Source organism: Mesoplodon densirostris, chromosome 16, assembly GCF_025265405.1.
Source record: "Mesoplodon densirostris isolate mMesDen1 chromosome 16, mMesDen1 primary haplotype, whole genome shotgun sequence".
Taxonomy (NCBI): Eukaryota; Metazoa; Chordata; class Mammalia; order Artiodactyla; family Ziphiidae; genus Mesoplodon; species Mesoplodon densirostris.
The window spans coordinates 83,243,511-83,262,258 of NC_082676.1; the positions used below are offsets into that span (position 1 = coordinate 83,243,511).

An 18,748-nucleotide genomic window follows, 5' to 3' on the forward strand; every position below is an offset into this window, starting at 1 on the left:
CTCCCTGGCCTCGGCTGCCCTCCCCCGTCACGCGGCACCCACCGCAGGGTCTCCTCTCAGAGGAGAAAGCTCTGAGCAGCTCCCTCTGGGGCACTTGTCCTGTTCCTGCGTCAGGCCCGGCAGTTCGGAGAACGCGAGATGGTCACTCCATCTGTCTCCCCATCTCCCGGGTCTGCAGGGAAATGTCCTGGAGGGTGGAGATGTGTCCGGGGCTCTGTGCCTGTCCCAGGCCTGGCCAGGCATGGCCCGGACCATCTTCGGAGATCACCAGCGATTCATGGACGCCTACTTCGAGGCCTACCCGGGTGAGCCTTTCCTGCCGCCGCTGGACTCGGTCTCAGAACTGTTTCCGAGGGGCTGGGGGTTGCGTGAATGCTCCCTCCTTTCCTTACCCCTGAGCTAGGAGCGGTCCAGCTTGGGGTTCTCCCAGGGGCTCAGGCCACGGGCTCCCAGGAGAAGAGCAGGACGCCACCTTGGCGACAATCGCGGTGGCTCCAGGCCTCCCTCCGGCCTCCGTGTCGTTGTCTTCCCGGCTTGTGTCATGTCGTTGGGTGGGAGTTCACGTACACGTGTGCCCCTGCGAACCGATGCTCTGCAGTCGCAAGCATGCCAGCGACACTCACTTTTGGGGAAGCTCGAGCGGGCTCCTCGTATCTCCTGCTTCCAGACGTTCGCAGCCTCCTGCTGTCTGGCAGCCCCTCTGCCCTTTACTGGCACCAGCTTAGCAGCACCGGAGAGGTGTCTCCATGGGGGGGGGGTGCGTCGGCAGGGGGGCTTCGGCGCTTCCTCCTGTCCAGGGGGTGTCCCTCATGGAAGGACGGGAGCCCCGCTGGGTCCCAGTTCGGAGCTGGTGCTGAATCCCCCACGGTGGTGCAGGCTACTACTTCACAGGAGATGGGGCTTACCGAACTGAGGACGGCTACTACCAGATCACGGGGCGGATGGACGATGTCATCAACATCAGCGGCCACCGGCTGGGGACGGCGGAGATCGAGGATGCCATGGTGAGCCCAGCCGGGCTCCGTGCCCTGCACCACCACCGGCTGCCACTGCCTGGGGTCTGGGGTGGTCGTCACTGGCTGAGTCGCTGCCTCACCTCTGCGTTCTCTGTCGTGCCCAGGCTGACCACCCGGCAGTGCCCGAGACCGCCGTCATCGGCTACCCCCACGACATCAAGGGAGAAGGTGTGTGTCCCCCGAGGACCCTCCTGGCCCTGGGGCCAGGGCTCCTGTAGGAGAAGCAGACTCGGTGGGCGGGGGCCAGGGCTTTCTCGTGGGTCAGGCTGCTGGTTCACGTGCCTCTCAAGTGGAGATTTTGGCTGAGGAGGCTGAACTGGCACAGGTGTTAGAAAAGTCAGGACTCTGAACTGTCCTGGGTCTGCCGTCCTTTCAGGGCACTCACCCACAAGCAGCTGTGACCTGTTGGGCCCAGCTGAGCTTGGGGAGCTTCCTCCCCGTCCACAGGGCCCTGGCGGCCCTGTCAGGGACAGTGTGTGCAAATGCCCTGTGCTGCCCACACGTCCCTCACACGTGCTCCGTCACAGCGCCCCATGCCTTGCAGTGGCTCCTTGACTGGCCTGAGACTCTTTGGAGTCTGACCTGTGGTTCCCCCTGCACAGTGATGGGCCAGGGGAGCACAGAGCCAGTGATCGGACTGGTCCTCACTGGGGACACACTTTGTTCCAAAGTCTGCCAGTTCCTAAGCGGTGGGTCTGGGAAGCGGGAGGGTCACCTGAGTGTTGTAATGCCAGGCATGTAGCAGTCACACTGGCCTGGCCTAGCCTGGCCTGGCCTGGCCTGGCGTGACCCAGACACTCTCTGACCTTATGCTGCGCTGCTGGGCAGACTGACTTCTTCTGCCCGGCTGAATGGCCTGGGCACCCTCCCTCCTGCTGTCAGGATGCACGATGACCCAGTGTCACCTGCCTCCCAGCCACGTCTGTGTGCTCTTCTTCTGTTACATACTGTCTCTAAGCCAACCTGTTGGAAAACTGAACACTTACGTAAGTGCTTTAAAAAAGCGTTTTCAGTTGCCACCGAAGGATGTGCCTGTGAGGATGTCACCCATGATAACAGGGGCGGGGCTGTGGGGGGCTGTTGGGGGTCGAGGGGATGAGACAGGACAGGTCCTCGAGTGTGCATCTCAGGGGCCTCGGGCCACATCACGCTCCCACCAGCAGCCCTTCCCTGCATCCTTTGGGGGAGGATTTGTGTATCGGGCACGATGAGGATGTGCACTTTCCTGATTTCTAATGAACATGAGCATTTGTCCACTTGTAAAACATGAACAACAGCCAAAGCTGTGGGTGTGTATTCGTCCCCACTCTCTCTGTTTGCATTCGATCTGACGGAGGGGAGCCCCCAGGTCTCGTGTGATTAGGACGCAGACCTGGAGAGCGACCTAAGTCCCTGCCCCGGGGGCTCATGTGCTGGAGGGGCTGGGGGAGAGGGGAGAGGCAGACGGACAGGACCAGTGGGGGTTAGGTGGTGCGCAGGGCGTGTAGATCAGGACGGGGTGGGCTCGGTGCAGGAACGGACAGGCCACTGAGCAAGGAGGCTGTGAAGAGAGGCTTGGAGGCTTGGAGGAGGGACAGTGCGGGTCAGCGGGGGAAGGACAGACCGTCCTAAGTGGCGCTGGGACAGCGATTGCTCACATGGAGAGAAATGGAGTTGGAGTTGGGTCCGTGTGCGAGATCATCCCCGGTGGGTTAAGGAGAAACGTGCTGGACACCCGTGGGAGCCACTCTGATCCTCGCTGGAGTATTGAAAACAAAACCTGGTGTTTGTGCTAAAATACTGGTTGACCAGCGCAGCCCAACAGAACTTCCTGCCTCGACGGAGCCATTCTTCGTCCGTGCTGTCCACACGGTGGGCCCCGGCTACACGTGGCTCTCGTGACTGGGGAGCTGCATTTTACATTTAACTTACCTTTAAATAGCCACGTGGCTGGTGCCCACAGGCTGGACACGTGCCCAGAGACTACTGCCTGGGCGGTGTTTCCACACCTGTTGCACGGGGTGGAGAGTGAGTCTTCTACAGCCCACGTCACGGCTGTGTCACGGGTGTGCGGACAGAGGTGAGTCACGGCTCCAGGGTCTCTCCACACGTGCCCGCCACCCGGGGCGCTCAGAGGAGGCAATGGAGTCACTTCCACCTTGAATGAAAATGGAAATGCCCTGGGCTGCAGCTAAAGAGACCAGCTGCCACAGGGTCACCGGCCTATGATTTAAAGCCCCTTTGGATTTATGGCCATTTGTGTGAAACATGCTGCCCCGGGAGGTGGGTCGTGGTCTGATGTTCCTGAACCTCTGGTCTCCTTCCAGCTGCGTTTGCCTTCATCGTGTTGAAAGATGACGCGGGTGACGCAGACATGGTGGTGAAGGAGCTCCGGTCGGTGGTGGCCTCCAAAATCGCCAAGTACGCGGTGCCCGACCAGGTCCTGGTGAGTGGACGCGCCTCAGGGGCCACAGCAATGCTCCTCCTCGCTTCCCACCATTGACGGGGGACGGTGACAGGAGGTGGGCAAGGGCGGTGGGCTGCTGCGTCCTCAGACGGAGGGAGACACAGCCACCTGCGCAGGGACTGGGCTGGGCTGTGGAGCATCGTGGATTGTAAACAGAGGCCTGGAGTGGGACCAGAGGTCCCCGGGACGGTGAGGAGACACCGCCAGACCCTGCCTGGGAGCCTGTGCTGGGGTCAGTTTCAAGGAGGAACTGGGCCACCTTCTCAGCCCTGCTGGCTTTTCACTCCTTCCTTGGCTGGGAGCTGGGCCTCGGTGGCAGGAGGGCCCAGCTTTACTCGGTGCCATACAAGGTCAGACTGTCGGCCTGGTGACCAGAGCTTCATCTGAACTCCCCGTAAGTTAACTGGACTCTTGCAAGACAGGCCACTGTTACAGGCCCCAAACGCAGCCCTTAACGTATCGCCTTGACGTTGGATGCCTGTAGTTGGAAAATGTCAAAGGCTAAGTTTCAAACACTAAGCAAGACATTTTCCTCTTAAGTACCCCTTGCTTCTTATGTTAGAAAAAGCCAACTACAGCCCCGGCTGGGGGAGGAGACAAGGTGCCCAGAGAATGCCTGGCTCTGCTGCCACCTGGGAGCCCCCCAGTGTAGTGGGCACGAGAAACGCATGTCGGCAGAGAGGTCCACCTGGGTAGGGGAGAGCCTCCTGGTGGAGGCTCAACTAAACCCCTGACCATGGCTGATTTCAGCTTTAGGTCCAGATGGAGGATAAAACCAGAGGCCACGGCCCCGCTCTTCTCTGGGGTGGGCTGCACGTCAGCCATTCCTGTCAGGTCCCCGGAGAGGGGCGTCCTCCCTTGAGCAGTACCCTTCTCATCTCAACGCCATCGGATATAGGCTGGGAGTCTGGGCACCACCCAAAGTCTAATGCTGCGCCTTCCCTGCCAGGTAGTGAAACGTCTTCCAAAAACGCGGTCTGGAAAAGTCATGCGGAGGCTCCTGAGGAAGATCGTCACAGGCAGAGCTCAGGACCTGGGGGACACCACCACACTGGAGGACCCCGCTGTCATCACGGAGATACTGAGCGCCTACCAGGAGTACAAAGACAAGTGGGGGGCCGCCCAGTGACGATGGCTCTGCCGAGACCCCGAGCCAGGCCCCGAATTTACGCTCCTAGAACACAGCTCCCGAGTCGGCTTGTTCCTAGACGCCCCAGCGGAACCCATGTTGCCCTCCACACGAAGCCCCAAGTCCCTGCCTTCCCTCTACGTGGGGACCCATGACAGGTCCTCACACAGGGTGAGCTTTCTCCCACTTGCCCTGAATTGGTTTCCCGGTGAAAAGTCCGTCACCTCCGTTCCCGAGTCTTCCCGACAGCACAGGGAGGTGGAGCCCCTGTGCCTGCTCAGGTGACTGGAAACTACAAGCAGTCATGTTTCCTCCAGGTGTTTCTAGAAACGAAAGGTGGAAATTTTATTTTTATACTTTTATATATTAGAAGAAAAATGGTGCAAACACATATGTGCAATGTGTGGTTTACTTGTACACACTCTTCTTAACACTTACGAAAAGCTCCTTCTTTGCCTCCGCTCTTGGGGAAATGTGGAGGCTTGGAGGGTGCACTTTTGGGTACCATTTGGCCTACTTGAAATCCGAATGGAAATGTTTGTGCCTCTGTCTGAACACAGCCATCTTGAAATCTCTCAAGCCCACAGCATCTGTTTTTGGTCTGTTTCCACTTCTCTTGGTTTGTGTGTGATGAAACCTAACTGCTAAAAGTACCTGTGGGGATGGGCTCACTTTTCAGCTCTGAAGGGCTCCGGTCACATGTTGTTCTGCAGCTTGCAGTCTGGAAACATTCCCCTCCCCCCGGCCTTGGACACTCAGCAGCCAGTTGATGCGCTCCATGCCTAGGGCTGTTCAGGGAAGCCAGGGACTCAGTAATGCAGCCGGAACTGGGTCCCTGAAAACTGCCCTACCGCCCTACTCTGAGCCAGGTCTCTCCCTTTTCCAATGTGCCTTGGGTTCTCTGGACCTAGCAAGACAACGTCGACCATTAGGTTGCAAAGTGCCTATTGATAGCCAAGCATGAGAGGGACCACTTGTGGAGTGCTGGGAGGGTGGCCTGCTGAGCTGGGTCCTGGAGGACAGGGAGGGCTGCCTCAACCTGCACCCCAGAGGGCGGTACCCTGCAGCTGTGCAGGCGTTCACGGGGACCTGGAGTGCTCAATACCCGCCATATGTGGCTGTGCTGGCCTCTCGGTGACAAGGTGAGGACGGGTGGCCTTGGCTGTAGCACACAGATTGGCAGCTCTCACCGCCTGTACCGGTAGCAGTTTGCTGGACTTGGCGGATTATGGTTAGGGCGCTACTTATGAAATAACAGCTATAAACTGGGACAGCGACCAGTGCCTCAAAATGATCTGCAGGGCTGTTCAAATAAAGCTTTATTTTGTTCATTCTCTTCTTTTTTTGTGGTGATGTTTTTTGATCAAATAATGCTATTTTTTGTTGTTGAATATAATCCTTGGAACAAAACTGGAAGAGACCTATTCACTCAAAAGAGAACACTTAAAAAATTCACTGTCTTATGGGGAGGAAATACACAACAAGCGCTCACCTATCTTAGACTGTTATTTGGTAGACTTACCTGTCTCTAGGCCACTGTGCTGGCCAATCACTAATCACAGGTAGCTAGTTAGATATAAGTAAAAAAACCAATAAAATAAAATACTTAGTCCCTTGGTGGCAGTGGCCATAGTTAAATACTCAGGTGCCACATGGCCAGGAGCTACCACACTGGACGACACAAGACCCCCTTGTCACATGGAGCCCTGGCCGTGGGTGCTGGTCTAGAGTACAGAGAACAAGGATGCAAAACCACAACCAGGAAGCGCTGCCCTTGCAGACCCCACAGGTGAGCAGCTCAGCCTGCCTGCGACCCACCCCCTGCGCAGGGGTGGGCAGGGTTTCTGTGTCCTTCAGTGGATGAGATACAGGCTTTAGAGAACGCACTGAACTGGTGCCCTGAGAGATGGGACAAGAAATGCTCCTCCAGAACAGGAGCTGGACTGTCCCGGGGAGAGTGTCCATCCCGAGCCCCAGGTGTGGGGAGGGAGGCTGTGGAGGATGCTGAATTTACAAAGGCGGCTCACCGGGGAACAACCCAGATCTGCACCTCTGGATGCCTGGGAAGTCACAAGCAGGACTTTCCTCTTATCAGAATAGTCTGGCCCAGGGCAGGGCAGCAGGAGAGGGTTATAGAAGCTTTTAACAAGTTCAATTGCGCAGCACCCCCCTTCTGGTGAAGCGACCCTGATCTTGTCTCCTGGCTGCTGGGGGCTTGTGAAGGTCATTCCCAGCATCACAGTCCCTGGCCATGTGATGCATCAGGCCACTAAGAGAGGACAGGATGCGGAGGTGAGCCTCGAGCAGGGCCTGCCTGGGGCCCAGCTGCCCCTGCCCACCCCGGCCCCAGGCTTCACTTCCTGCTTCGGATCTTCTGTCAAGGCCGAAAAGTCCTGACAAAGACCCAACTCGGAGTGGCCAAGAAGCAGAATGCAGAGCAGAGACGGATGTCGGATGGTGTGGAAGCAGCGAAGGGACCAGGCGGAACTCAGAGACCGTCGTGATGTGACCGCACATTTACCTAAGGGTAAATCTCGACGTGATTCAGGCACATGCCGGTCCCGGCTCACCCACGGCGGCTGAGCTTGTGGTGCAGGAGAGGTAGTGTGAATTCTCACCCCGCTGCCTTGGCCTGACTCGAGTGAAATTAACTCGAGTCCTCGCAGACTGACCTGCCCCCACCTCCAGCCCTCACGATACCCAATGTCGGAACAGAAATGCTTCTGCTGCCGAGCACAGTGGGCAAGGGGGCACTGCCAGGTGCTGCACTCCCCAGCCCACTTCATCCCCACGGCGCCTCCTGAGCAGACACTTGGCCCCACTTGGTAGAGGAGGCGGGAAGGTGGCAGAGCTGGGTTTGGATGGAGCTGACTCCATCTTTGAGACCCATGCTCAGATCCCCTCCTGGGAGAGCTTAGGGGAACATCTACATTTAATTTAATTTTATAATCTTTAAGGCATCTTACTGTTGGCCTCTGTATTGGTCTCTGGGCCGGGTCAGCAGCACCCAGGTGCAGGCCCAGAGAAAGCCTTCCCAGAGGTGGTGACTCTGGGGTGGGGGGCGGTAGGAGGCAGGGTGGTGACCTCCAATCTGAGTTAGAGGCTTTTCCTTCATCACTGGGAATTTCTGCTGTGTAACAGGGTGAAACCAAGCAAACAGATCCTTTCTGGTCTGTGAAAACCATTTGTCTTTGGTTCCACAGTATTATTTTTCACTGACTTGTTTTTATTTATCCTGCCTGGGCTCCATAGGGCTTCTTGGGTCTGTGGCTTGACGTCCACCTGAATCAATTTTGGGAATATCTCCATCATTCATTATATCTTTAAATATAGTTTTTGTCATTCTCGCTTCTTTTCTGAGGACGCAGACATCCCATATGTTGGAACTTCTCATGTTCTGGTCTCTCTTCCTGCCTTGGTCTCAACTGCCCTGAAAGCAGAGCCTGAGATAAAGGCTTCTATGCAGCCCTCCCTGTTCTTACTTAGGAATGTGATTCCAGGAACAAGTGTGAGGGATGGGTGAGAAACAGGGAAGGAGGGAAACTAACGCCGTGGCAACCGTTGCCGACCTCGCAGGACTCACGAGGAATCCTATACATGTGTCTCGGAACTGGCTGGCCTCTCAACTTCCTCCTCTGGACCTGCGAATGCACTCGGGGAAAAAATGGCTCCCGACCCTGGGCTCACCTTCCTGGGCCTCTCTCTGTCCTTTCTGTTACCTGATCACCATGCTGGGCTTGCCAGTGTCTTCACGCGGATGTTTCAAGCATTTCGTTCATCATTGTTCTCACTGCCAGTGTGAATCTCAGTTATCTAATCTGCCGTCACAGGAACAGAAAGTCATGCATAATGTTCCTTAAATGTGAAAGGTTCTCAATTCCAACATCCACTTCGCCCAAGCATTTCCCATAAGTGACTGAGGCCCTTTCCCTATTACTTTGTACTTGTTTGTTCCCTCCCAGTATAATGCAAGTATCTCCCCATCTTATTCCTTGTATTGATTGCATATGGCAAACCACTGTATTTGAGCGTTTGTTTAACCATTATTAATGGACACCTGAGGTGATTCCAATTTGTCTACATTAGAAACAAGACTGAAATGGACATCCATGCCCATCTTTGCACCATGGGATCAAAAGGAATGCTCGGCCCCTGCAATGGCGTGAATGTCTGCCCCCCTCCCCTCCTATTCACATGTTGAAATCCTATCTTTCAAGGTGATGGTGTCAGGATGTGGTGTCTTTGGGAGGTTGGGGTCTGGGAATCTGGACTTTCAACAATTCCCAGGTGTTTTGCACAGTTGGCCAGGCCCTGGTCCAGTTTCGGGGATCACTGATCAAGCCCAGCACTAAATGCATTTCCTTCTATTTCAATTTAAGAAAGTGATCTGGACAAAGACAGCTTTCAAACTAGTTAACAGCTTTCTTTCAGACATTTTTTGGGGATGAAATATAACAAACATATATAGAAAGATATACAAAACATAAATGTACAGCTTAACAAACTGACATAAACAAACACCCAGGTAACGCCCGTCAAGGTCATGATAGGAAACATTGCCTGCATGTGGGAAGCCACCCAGCCTGTTCCTTATCATAATCTGTGTTCCCCCTGACAAGTCACAGCCCCTCCGGTCCCAAGCCCTCAGGGTCATGCCTGAGTCCCCCCAGCCCCTCGTGGCGCAGAGCTGCCTGTCCCACGTTTCCCGCAGGCAGTCTCCGAGGCTCCCAAAGCAAAGCGGCGGTGGGGTGATTCTCTTGGTCTCCAATCTTAGGGACACTGGACTCAGACCCCTGTCCCCCCCAAACTGGAATGCTGTATATATGTCTCTATTTCTTATTTCTTCTCTAAGCAGTGATGCTCAACTTCGCCTTTTAAAAGTGTCTGGGGAGGGACTTCCCTGGTAGTAAAGAATCCGCCTTCTAATGCAGGGGAAGAAGGTTCAATCCCTGGTCGGGGAACTAAGATCCCACATGCCGCGGGGCAACTAAGCCCACGTGCCTCAACTAGAGAGCCCGCGCGCCTCAACTAGAGAGCCTGCGCGCCTCAACTAGAGAGCCTACGTGCTCTGGAGCCCGTGCACCACAACTAGAGGGAAGCCCGCGCGCCTCAGTGAAAGATCTCACATGCCGCAATGAAGATCCTGCGTGCTGCAACTAAGACCCAACGCAGCCAAAAAAAAAAAAAGTGTCTGGGGACCCTTTAAAACTACCCATGCCCAAGCCACACCCCAGACCGATTACATTGGAATTTCTGGGATAGGACTGAGGCATCAGGATATTTCAAAGCTTCCTGGATGATTCTAATGTGCAGCTAAAGTTGAGAACCCCTGTCTTGAAGAGTGACAGCACCCTGGGGCAACACGAATCACAGTGACCAGCTGGGGCACTTGCCACTGCTGCCTGGCAAACGTGTTTATTTTCACCCTCATGTCATGCCTTTCAGTCCAGTTGCCGACACTGTGAAGGCCTCGAGACTCTGATTATGGCGTCTAACCCCTGGGACGGTCCTCCTGGCACAGGTGACTTAAAAACAAGTGGCTGGGAAGCAGCACCGCTGGAACAGGCTCAGGGTGAGGGGAGTGGGTTCTCGTTGGTCTAACCCATGGGACACTTGGTAAGGCCTGGAGACATTACTGATTATCATGACTAGGTGGGATGCTGCTGGCATCTAGTGGGTGGAGGCCAGAGATGCTGCTAAACATCCTACAGTGCACAGGACAGCTCCCCCCTCTCCCTTCCCTCCAAGGAATTATCTGGCCCAAACTGTCAACACCACTGAAGTTGAGGGACCTAATCTAACCAGTCATAGTGGCCCCACCCCCCTGCCAGGAAAGGGGTGTTAGCTATGCTGGAGGGTGGGTGGGGGGACTGAGAAGGAAAGAAACCACAGCTAGCAAAGTGGGCCTGACCATGACACCCAAACAGAAAAACAGGACTAAACCATGCAGTGCAACACACGTGACTCAGCTCATGCAGAGTACGTGCTCCAAGACAAAACCACTGACCCCCGCAGTGGCTCTCCTGATTACAAATTCTTTTTTTTTTTTTTTTTTTTTTTTGCGGTACGCGGGCCTCTCACTGTTGTGGCCTCTCCCGTTGTGGAGCACAGGCTCCGGACGTGCAGGCTCCGCGGCCATGGCTCACGGGCCCAGCCGCTCCGCGGCATGTGGGATCCTCCCGGACCGGGACACAAACCCGTGGCCCCTGCATCGGCAGGCGGACTCTCAACCACTGCGCCACCAGGGAAGCCCCCTGATTACAAATTCCGACCCATCCTTGCCAAGACCATCTATGGCCAACTACAGCGCCACACCCCTCGAGGACCCTTCCATAACACCCCTGTTTTGAGGAGACTCACGTGTCCTCTGGTGCATTCCTTTGCTGCAGCAAGTTGAATAAACATTTTATTATTTTCTTGTACAGCCATGTTCCTGGCTGTTTTCAGTTGCCATGGAACACATATAACTCCAGTGAAAGTGCCTTAGACACAAGGAAGATGTCCTGCTTGTGAAATTAGGGGAAGGATTTTCAGCAAATGAAGTGGGTCCTGAGTGATAAAGCCGGTCTGTCCAAGTGGAGGTGAAGGAAAGCATTATCACAGAGAGAAGCAACAATAAGGACCAAGGCAGGGAGGCGCAGAATTAGAAATAGCAAGCAATCCTGAGTGTGTGAAACACAGGATTCAGGGCAGGGATACTCCAGACAGGCAGGAAGGGGCCGATCATGCAGCGCTGTTAAAACCATCCCTGGCAGAGCAGCTGTACTGGCTGCATCCCGCGCGGAATGAAGTAAGATGCTGCCAAGGCCTGAACTATAATCCGGGGCCCTGCCGACCTGGATTCACACAAGGAATCTTCATTCCCCCACGCTGGGTCTTCCGAGCTTTTCTTGGAGACAGCTGGGTGGGAGTCCGGTGCCCTCGAGCACCCAGAAAGGCCGTGGCACACTGGCCTGGCGACCGCCTTGCCTAGTAGCAAGAAAATCGATTCTCAGGGTTTCATTTTGAGTGGCCTTTTCTGGAGACGCTGCACAGTAACAGGAGCCGGTTTCCTCTGCCAGGAAAGCCTCCTCCCAGTGTCTTCCCATACAACTTCAGCTGCGTCATCTGCTGGACGCCCTTACGAGCCCGTTGGTCTCCTTCGGCAAAATTCCTCATTAAAACACCAAAGTGTCTCACGACGACCGGCTAGAGTCGGCTCTTCCGGGAGGAGATCGCGCGGGTCAGTCGGCGGGCGCGGCCCTCGGCTTGTCCGCCGCTCCTGGCGACAGCTCCGTCCACACGCTTACAAACCGCCGAACGTCGCTGTGACCGACACAACGGCGAACACGGCCGGCTGCCCTTTTCCGGCGCGTTTTCCGCTTAACCCCATCGGTTAGGAAACGGCCACGGGATTCTTCGTGGGCCCCACCTCGAGGTCAGACCGGACGTGAAAGGCTGGGACGGCGGGCGAGGACGCGGCGATGCAGACACCGGAAGCCGCTGCCGGGATGGCTCGCTGGCTCGGACTCGCTGGGAAGCGCCTTGCAGCAATTCCCGCCCCGGCAGCCAGAAGGGGCGGGGCCCCAGTCACTTCCGCGCGCGGCCGAGGAGGGAGGCGGGGCCTGTTCGTCACTTCCGCGCGCCGGGCTGTAGGCAGGGGGAACGGCGCTCGGGCAGCAGGCGCACGGGCGCTATGAGCGAGGCGGATGGACTGCGGCAGCGCCGGCCCGTGCGGCCGCAGGTCGTCACGGACGATGCCCGGGTCCCGGAGGCCAAGGGCGGCAGGTAGGCCGGGCCCGGAGCGGGACCGCGACCCCGAGGCGGTGACAGCGGCGAGCGCCTCGTTTAGTCCCCGGGGGCTTCGCTTCACGGGAGGAAGTGGGCTCTCGCCGCGCGGTGCACCTGCGGCCCTTCGGTCATTGCCCGGCTCCCGGGCCCCCCTTGCCCCGGCCCGGCCGCACTTTCCCGTGGGGACGTCTGCGGAGCAGCCCTGGGCGCGCGGAGAGGGCCTCCGCACCTGCCTTTCTTGCCGCGCCTTCAGGAAGAACGGGGAGCCGAAGGGACGTTGTTGGGCAGGTTTTGTGAGGGTCCAGGCTTGCACATTTTCCTGGTAGGGACGGAGATGCATAGGGACCTTCCGGAATTTAAATATACTTTGCTTTGTTAGCTAAAAACTGAAGCATAAGGCTTTAAAATTCTTAAAGTTCTCCTCTTAACTTTATGCTCTGAGTGTCCTAACTTTGGATTTTTAGGAAGAACCAAGAGTCCCCACACAGACCAAGCTCAAAGTGTGGAACTGATTGACTTATATGTTGATAGAAATATTGGGAATATTTCTTGGAGTGCCAGCGGGTGTGGTACATACTGAATGCGGGACAGCTTTTGCCGAGAGAGACCGAATTTATTCCCTGATGATAATGAGAGGAATACATTTGAAGAAGAGACATAGCAGAGAGGAGCGTTTGGGCTCTAGAAAGGAGATTCATGGAGAGTTTTTAATAATATGTCTCGAGGTCAGTGGAAAGGTTGGATTTATGTTTCGTATATAGTCCTCACTGTAGGGTGATCAGCTATCCTGGTTTGCCCTGGACTTTAGGACGTGGGACTCTAAGTGCTGACCCTGGGCAAACCAGGATAGGTTGGACACCTTTTTGACTGTGGGTGTTGTGAAATCATCTGGTGATGACTTAGGAGCCTTTAGAGCACACATGATCGGACTGGCAGTGCTGTGTTCCAGAAACTGTGCCAACACCGAGTCTCTACACACTCATGCCCAGGAGACCAGGAAGCAGCCGGCCTGGGTCTGTCTGGAGGTGCAGGGCATAGAGTGCCCGAGGGCACTCGTTCCATGGGCCCAGCTCTCAGCTGGGCTCCCCCAGGCACTCCAGACCCCAGGGCAGGGGGCAGAGTTAATTCAACTGTTTTTCAGTTTCTCTGGGGGTTTCTTCCTTAATGGTAGAGTTAATTGAATGTTCCAAAGCCCTCACCTGTTGCTGGTCTTTCCCTGGGTGCCTTTTGCACTGTGTTGATTTAAGACATTTTCTTGGCTTTCCTGTGTTTCCCTCTTTCTCTTCTTTGCTCTTCTTCTGTATCTTTGTAACAGTCTCTTTCCCGTCACCCACCTTCTGTATGTGTATATTGTAATTCTTTAGTTTTTTCTTATTTTTATCATGCAGTTCTTCTCTATTTTTCACTTCTTTTGTGGTGGTTTCTAGTAGTTCGTCTGATTGTCATCTTGGATTACCTTAAAAGTTGAGGGTTCACCCTAAGACGGGAAAACGTTGTGTATAATGGGTGAAGTAAAGGAATCTGAAGGAAGTAGAAACGTGATGGTGATAGAGTAAACTTTAGACGTGCTGAACAGAATAAAGGAAGCCTTGAAGGACATACTGTTCAGTTAACAGAAGCAGGACAATAGATTTCGGTGGACAGGACACTGAACGATACCTTGCTCAGTCTCCTGACTCTTGGCATGAAAGGTGGCATTAGCTCTGTTTTCCTGGTGAGGTCGTTGAGGTCTCTGTGAGTGACGTGGTTTATGTAAAGTTACAGAGGAATGGAGTCACAAGTGACATGAAAATGAATGAAGGAGAGAATTGGCTGCTGGACAGTGAGAAGCATTGAGAAGAGTTGTGTGTGACTCTGAGGTTCCAGGTATACTTGGCACCTTGGGTTCCAGTCTCTCCTGGGTTTGGGCCTAACAGGTTTTCCATAAAAATCACAGGTCTTTGTTTTTTTTTTTTTTGCGGTACGCGGGCCTCTCACTGTTGTGGCGTCTCCCGTTGCGGAGCACAGGCTCCGGACGCGCAGGCTCAGCGGCCATGGCTCACGGGCCCAGCCGCTCCGCGGCACGTGGGATCTTCCCAGACCGGGGCACGAACCCATGTCCCCTGCATCGGCAGGTGGACTCTCAACCACTGCGCCACCAGGGAAGCCCCACAGGTCTTTTTTGATCTCACTGAATCTGTTGGTCAGGACTTCTGTCCGGGACTCAAGGCCCTGATGTCCTGTGTGCAGAAGGGGTTAGAGAATGCCCTCTGCCGCATTTGGCTGGTGCCGCAACAGGATTTTGTAAGTCGTGGCTGAGCCGAGGGTAGTTGTCAAATCCTGTTGCGTCACTGTGATTGCTCTCTTGCCTTAGAGACTGTAGGAGGTTTCAGGGTGCAGGTGTAGAGAGGTTGGGGCAAACAAGTCGGTTTCCCAGGTGGCACCTGGGAGGGAAGTTGCTGGCCTTCTGGGATGTGTCAGCCCAGATTGGGAAGGAGAGTAGGATGGGCATGTGCAGCGCTTTGTCAGTGAAAACGGTACGGATGAGTGGAGGGTCCTTTATTGGAGTGGACGCAGGGCAGGTGTGCGGTGGGGGCAGCCGTGCAGGAGAGGCAGAACTGTGGCTGACTGTGAGTTCACAGGAGCTGGCAGTGAGGTGGGCCTGCCAGAGAGTTAATGAACCTTGGGCTAAAATAACCATGTGCCCAGAGCCTGGGTGGGAAGCCCTCCGACCTCACCCCCAGGACCTGCGCGCCCAGCAGTTACAGGCTCCGTGCCCAGGGGAGTGCAGCTCTCGCCTGTGCCGAGAGCTCGTTGAGTCCTGTGTTTCCTCGGCTGCATGGCTCTGCTCAGTGGTTTCTCCTGAAGTTTCTGGGCAGAGCTCATGGGTTTCGAGCCCTCCCCACCCTCTGCCCGACCTGTGTGCTTGTCACTCCCTGGCGGGCCGTGTTTACACCAGGATGCACGGAGGGCGGGAACTTGATGGGGCCTGGCATGCCTGCCGTGTGTGGAGGTGGTCATTAAATGCTTGTGGGCTCCCACGTGGTGCTGTCTGATGTGGCAGCCACTTGGCCACATGTAGCTACTTAAGTCTAAATTAATTAAAATGAACCAAAATTAAAAATTCAGTCCCTTTTTGGTGTTACGTAGCGGGTTTGAGGGATGCTGGGGCTGATGAAGGAAAGTGATGTGACTGTGGGGTGGCCGCAGCCACGTGAGCTTCGTGGGTGACACTGACGGGTTTGCGTGTGGGGGAATCTCACGGGGGAGGGTATGAGAGAGGCTCCTGGGTCAAGGCAGGTGGTCAGAGAGCTCCAAGGGCAGGAGTGGGGTGGGAGTGGCGAGGCTGTTTTGTCGATGGGTAATAGCTGTCTGGTGAGGTTTCACAGAGAATGCAAAGCAGGCAGGCTCTAAATGGCTAATATTTTGTTTGGGCTATTTTTAAAGTAATTGGATATGTAAAGTTGGTGTTTGGCGCTGATGGGCCTTTTGAGCTAATGTGTCTCAGCCTGCAGTGAGGAAGTAAACAGCCTGGGGCCGAGCTGCTGTTTCTAAATAAAACTTGACCCTGTGCAGAACTTTCCAAAGGGGCTGGCCGGCGGTCAGCCAGGGTGTTGATGGACTTCGTTCACTGGGGAGGGGTTTGGATCAGGTCAGCGGTGTCCGGCCGCACATCAGACACAACTGGGGTCCTTGAACCTGCCAGACAGAATCTTGGGCCTTGTTTACAGGTGCCCCCTTCAGGAGCACTGGGCTTGGTGGCCTCCAAGTTCTTCTCCAGTTCTTTATACTCTGATTGTAAGAGGGGGCTGGCTGGGTCCCCGGCAAGGATGGGCCGTGTGGACACAGGCCTTTGTCTGAGTTCCGGCCGCCTTTCTAGCTGTATGCAGTTGCCTTCTGTCCTGGCTGGACTCCTTGTTTTCCCCGTCGTAGGAAGGGGCAACCAGGTCTTCAAGCACGCTGCCACCGGCTCTAAATCACATTCCTAAATTAAGATTTTCAAATGTACACAACAGTGTAGAAAAGGAGAGTTAACAACATAGAGTCCAAGCCAGATGGGAAGGATCTGTTTTATGTGGAATCGTGTTCGGCAAGGAAAAGGGAAAGGGGCGCTTTGGCCAGTGTCACCATTTTCGTCGGTGAGTTTGCACAAGGCAGCCTCCCCTGAGGAGCAGGGGCCGGGGGGTAGGGGGATTACATCAGCCCCCTTTGCAGGATGGCCCGTCCTTCTTTGTGGGGGCCCTGCAGAAGGAAGGGTCTGTGCGGTGCCGTGTGGCCCGCCCTTTGGGACTCCACTGTTAAAGGAACCACAGGACCAAGTCATTCCTGCCCTGCGCCCTTGCAGATGCCCTCTTGCTGTGCAGACACTGGCTGTGGCCACCACGCTGACAGACTGGGCACCGAATCAGTGATGATGCATGTCCCAGCCTGTGGACGGGCGGTTTGCAGAGTTGGTCACTGACTTTGTTTACTTTCTTGACATCTTTGTTGAGATGTAATTCACACACCATCATTCACCAGTTTAGAATGTCCAATTCAGGGGTTTTTAGTTTATTCAGAGAGATTTGCAACAGTCATCACAGTCTAAGTTAGGAATATTTTCATCACCCGTTAACTTTTTTTGAGATGAAATTCACATAAAATAAAGGGAAACACCTCAGAGTGTACAGTCCAGTGATGTTTAGTGTTGGGCAACCACCACTGTGGTTTCAAAACTTTTCCTCATCCTATGAAACTCCTTGTTCCCATTAAGTAATCACTCCCTGTCTCCCCTCCCACCAAGTGTCCGTTAGCAGACGAGCGGATAAACGTTGGTGGTGTTGAGCTGCAGAGGGCAGGAGGTGCGGACACGTGCTGCAGCTTGGATGAAGCTGGACACGTCGTGCTGAGCGCAGGGAGAGGCTCACAGAGGCCACACCGGTAGCTCCATTTACCCTCAACGCCCAGAAGGGCAGACACAGTCAGCTTGTGCAGTGTTTCAAACGCTACTCCAGGCTCCAGGTCCAGGCGTCTCCTCCTGTCCTTGGCAGGTGGCGTTGCTAGCAGGGACTGTGGGCTTGGGGTCAGACCTGGCCCTCGGTCTCGTCCTTCTGGCAGTGGGCCGTGCGCCGGCCACCGTGCCCCATCCGCTTCCCTTGTCCTGGAGCAGACGGTCCAGTTCCGCCCGGTCACCCTCCTGAGCATGTTGCATGGCACCTCTTGTTTTCACTGTCTTTGTCATCACCCTTTTGGGGGCCCTTGCTCCTTGCCCCTCGCAGGCCTCTCAGGTCGTGCCCGCCTGCTGTTGTGTCTGGTGGTCAGTGCTGATCTGTGCCACGTGTGCACTGCATGTTCTCTGTTCTTGTACCCTTGACCACGTGAGTCAGTCATGGTAGAAGAAGGCTAATGGGGTTTGGAGACTGGCCTGGGAAGGAGGGGTTGCCTGATTTTCCCTTCCTGGTCACCTGTCTTCTGCCAGGAGCCTGGCAACTCGGCGTTTCATCTGCTGGGGGTGCGTCCTCAACCCCATGTGAAAAGGGGGTTAGGAACAAAACTCGCTTTTTGGAGGTTATTAGAGGGAAAATAGGCGCAGTGTGGGATACTCATTAGCAAAAGGGAAGTGTCAAAGGTCAGCACTGTCCCCTGTGCGTGAAGGTACAGGTGCACCTCAGTTTGCTTGGAGGTGTCCCGGCTCATCAGGTACAGGTGTGCTGTCCCCCTCACTGTGGGATACAGTCAGCCCGGCTCTCTGCTGCCGCATGACAAGGTCTGCTTTCCTCCAGGTCTGGTCCTTGTCCTGGCATCCTCCTGAGGTCTCACCAGCAGTGCCTTCCGTGTCCGTGTTTCAGCTCACAGTCTGTTCTCACTTCGTTCTGAGCCCTTGCCAGCAGAGTCTTTAAGGTCCGTGTTTCTAACAACAGTCAGTTCGAGGAAATCTAGACCTTTTCTATCCTGATCCTCACGATTCTTTGATCCTCCACCTACAGCTCGATTCCAGAGCTACTTCCTCATTTTTAGGTATTCGTTATAGCAGCGCCCCACTTCCAGGTAACAGATTTAGTTTAATTAGAAAACTGTATTAGGACTTCCCTGGTGGCTCAGTGGTTAAGAATCCGCCTGCCACTGCAGGGGACACGGGTTCGAGCCGTGGTCCGGGAGGATCCCATATGCCACGGAACAACTAAGCCGTGTGCCACAACTACTGAGCCTGCGCTCTAGAGCTGGCGAGCCGCAGCTGCTGAGCCTACATGCCACAACTACTGAAGCCTGCACGCCTAGAGCCTGTGCTCCGTAACAAAGACAGGCCACAGCAACGAGAAGCCCGTGCACCACAATGAGGAGTAGCACCCGCTCTCCACAACTAGAGAAAGCCCGCATGCAGCAAAGACCCAATGCAGCCAAAAATAAATAATAAAGTAAAATAAATAA

The 18,748-nt window shown here is 55.1% G+C and overlaps 2 protein-coding genes and 1 long non-coding RNA gene across 4 annotated transcripts in view; 2 read left to right on the forward strand and 1 right to left on the reverse strand.

Annotated features, from left to right (window-relative positions):
* ACSS1 (acyl-CoA synthetase short chain family member 1) overlaps nucleotides 1–4,704 on the forward strand; it is a 41,662-nt gene extending 36,958 nt beyond the window's left edge. For both annotated transcript variants that reach the window (XM_060120491.1, XM_060120492.1), the window contains exons 10-14: nucleotides 179–305; nucleotides 877–1,004; nucleotides 1,121–1,184; nucleotides 3,323–3,441; nucleotides 4,412–4,704. In XM_060120491.1, coding sequence (XP_059976474.1) covers nucleotides 179–305; nucleotides 877–1,004; nucleotides 1,121–1,184; nucleotides 3,323–3,441; nucleotides 4,412–4,591 — 618 coding nt within the window. In that variant the 3' untranslated portion in view covers nucleotides 4,592–4,704. The remainder of the gene's footprint in view (nucleotides 1–178; nucleotides 306–876; nucleotides 1,005–1,120; nucleotides 1,185–3,322; nucleotides 3,442–4,411) is intronic.
* Nucleotides 32–12,129, reverse strand: LOC132503742 (uncharacterized). The gene is made up of 4 exons (XR_009534642.1): nucleotides 10,952–12,129; nucleotides 8,279–8,409; nucleotides 2,928–4,914; nucleotides 32–1,228 (listed from the first exon to the last, which is right to left on the reverse strand). It is a non-coding gene; the product is annotated as an uncharacterized LOC132503742 (long non-coding RNA).
* Nucleotides 12,130–12,194: 65 nt separating this feature from the next.
* The window catches only part of APMAP (adipocyte plasma membrane associated protein), a 28,762-nt gene continuing 22,208 nt past the window's right edge, over nucleotides 12,195–18,748 (forward strand). The window contains exon 1 of the mRNA XM_060078650.1: nucleotides 12,195–12,358. Coding sequence (XP_059934633.1) covers nucleotides 12,267–12,358 — 92 coding nt within the window. The 5' untranslated portion in view covers nucleotides 12,195–12,266. The remainder of the gene's footprint in view (nucleotides 12,359–18,748) is intronic.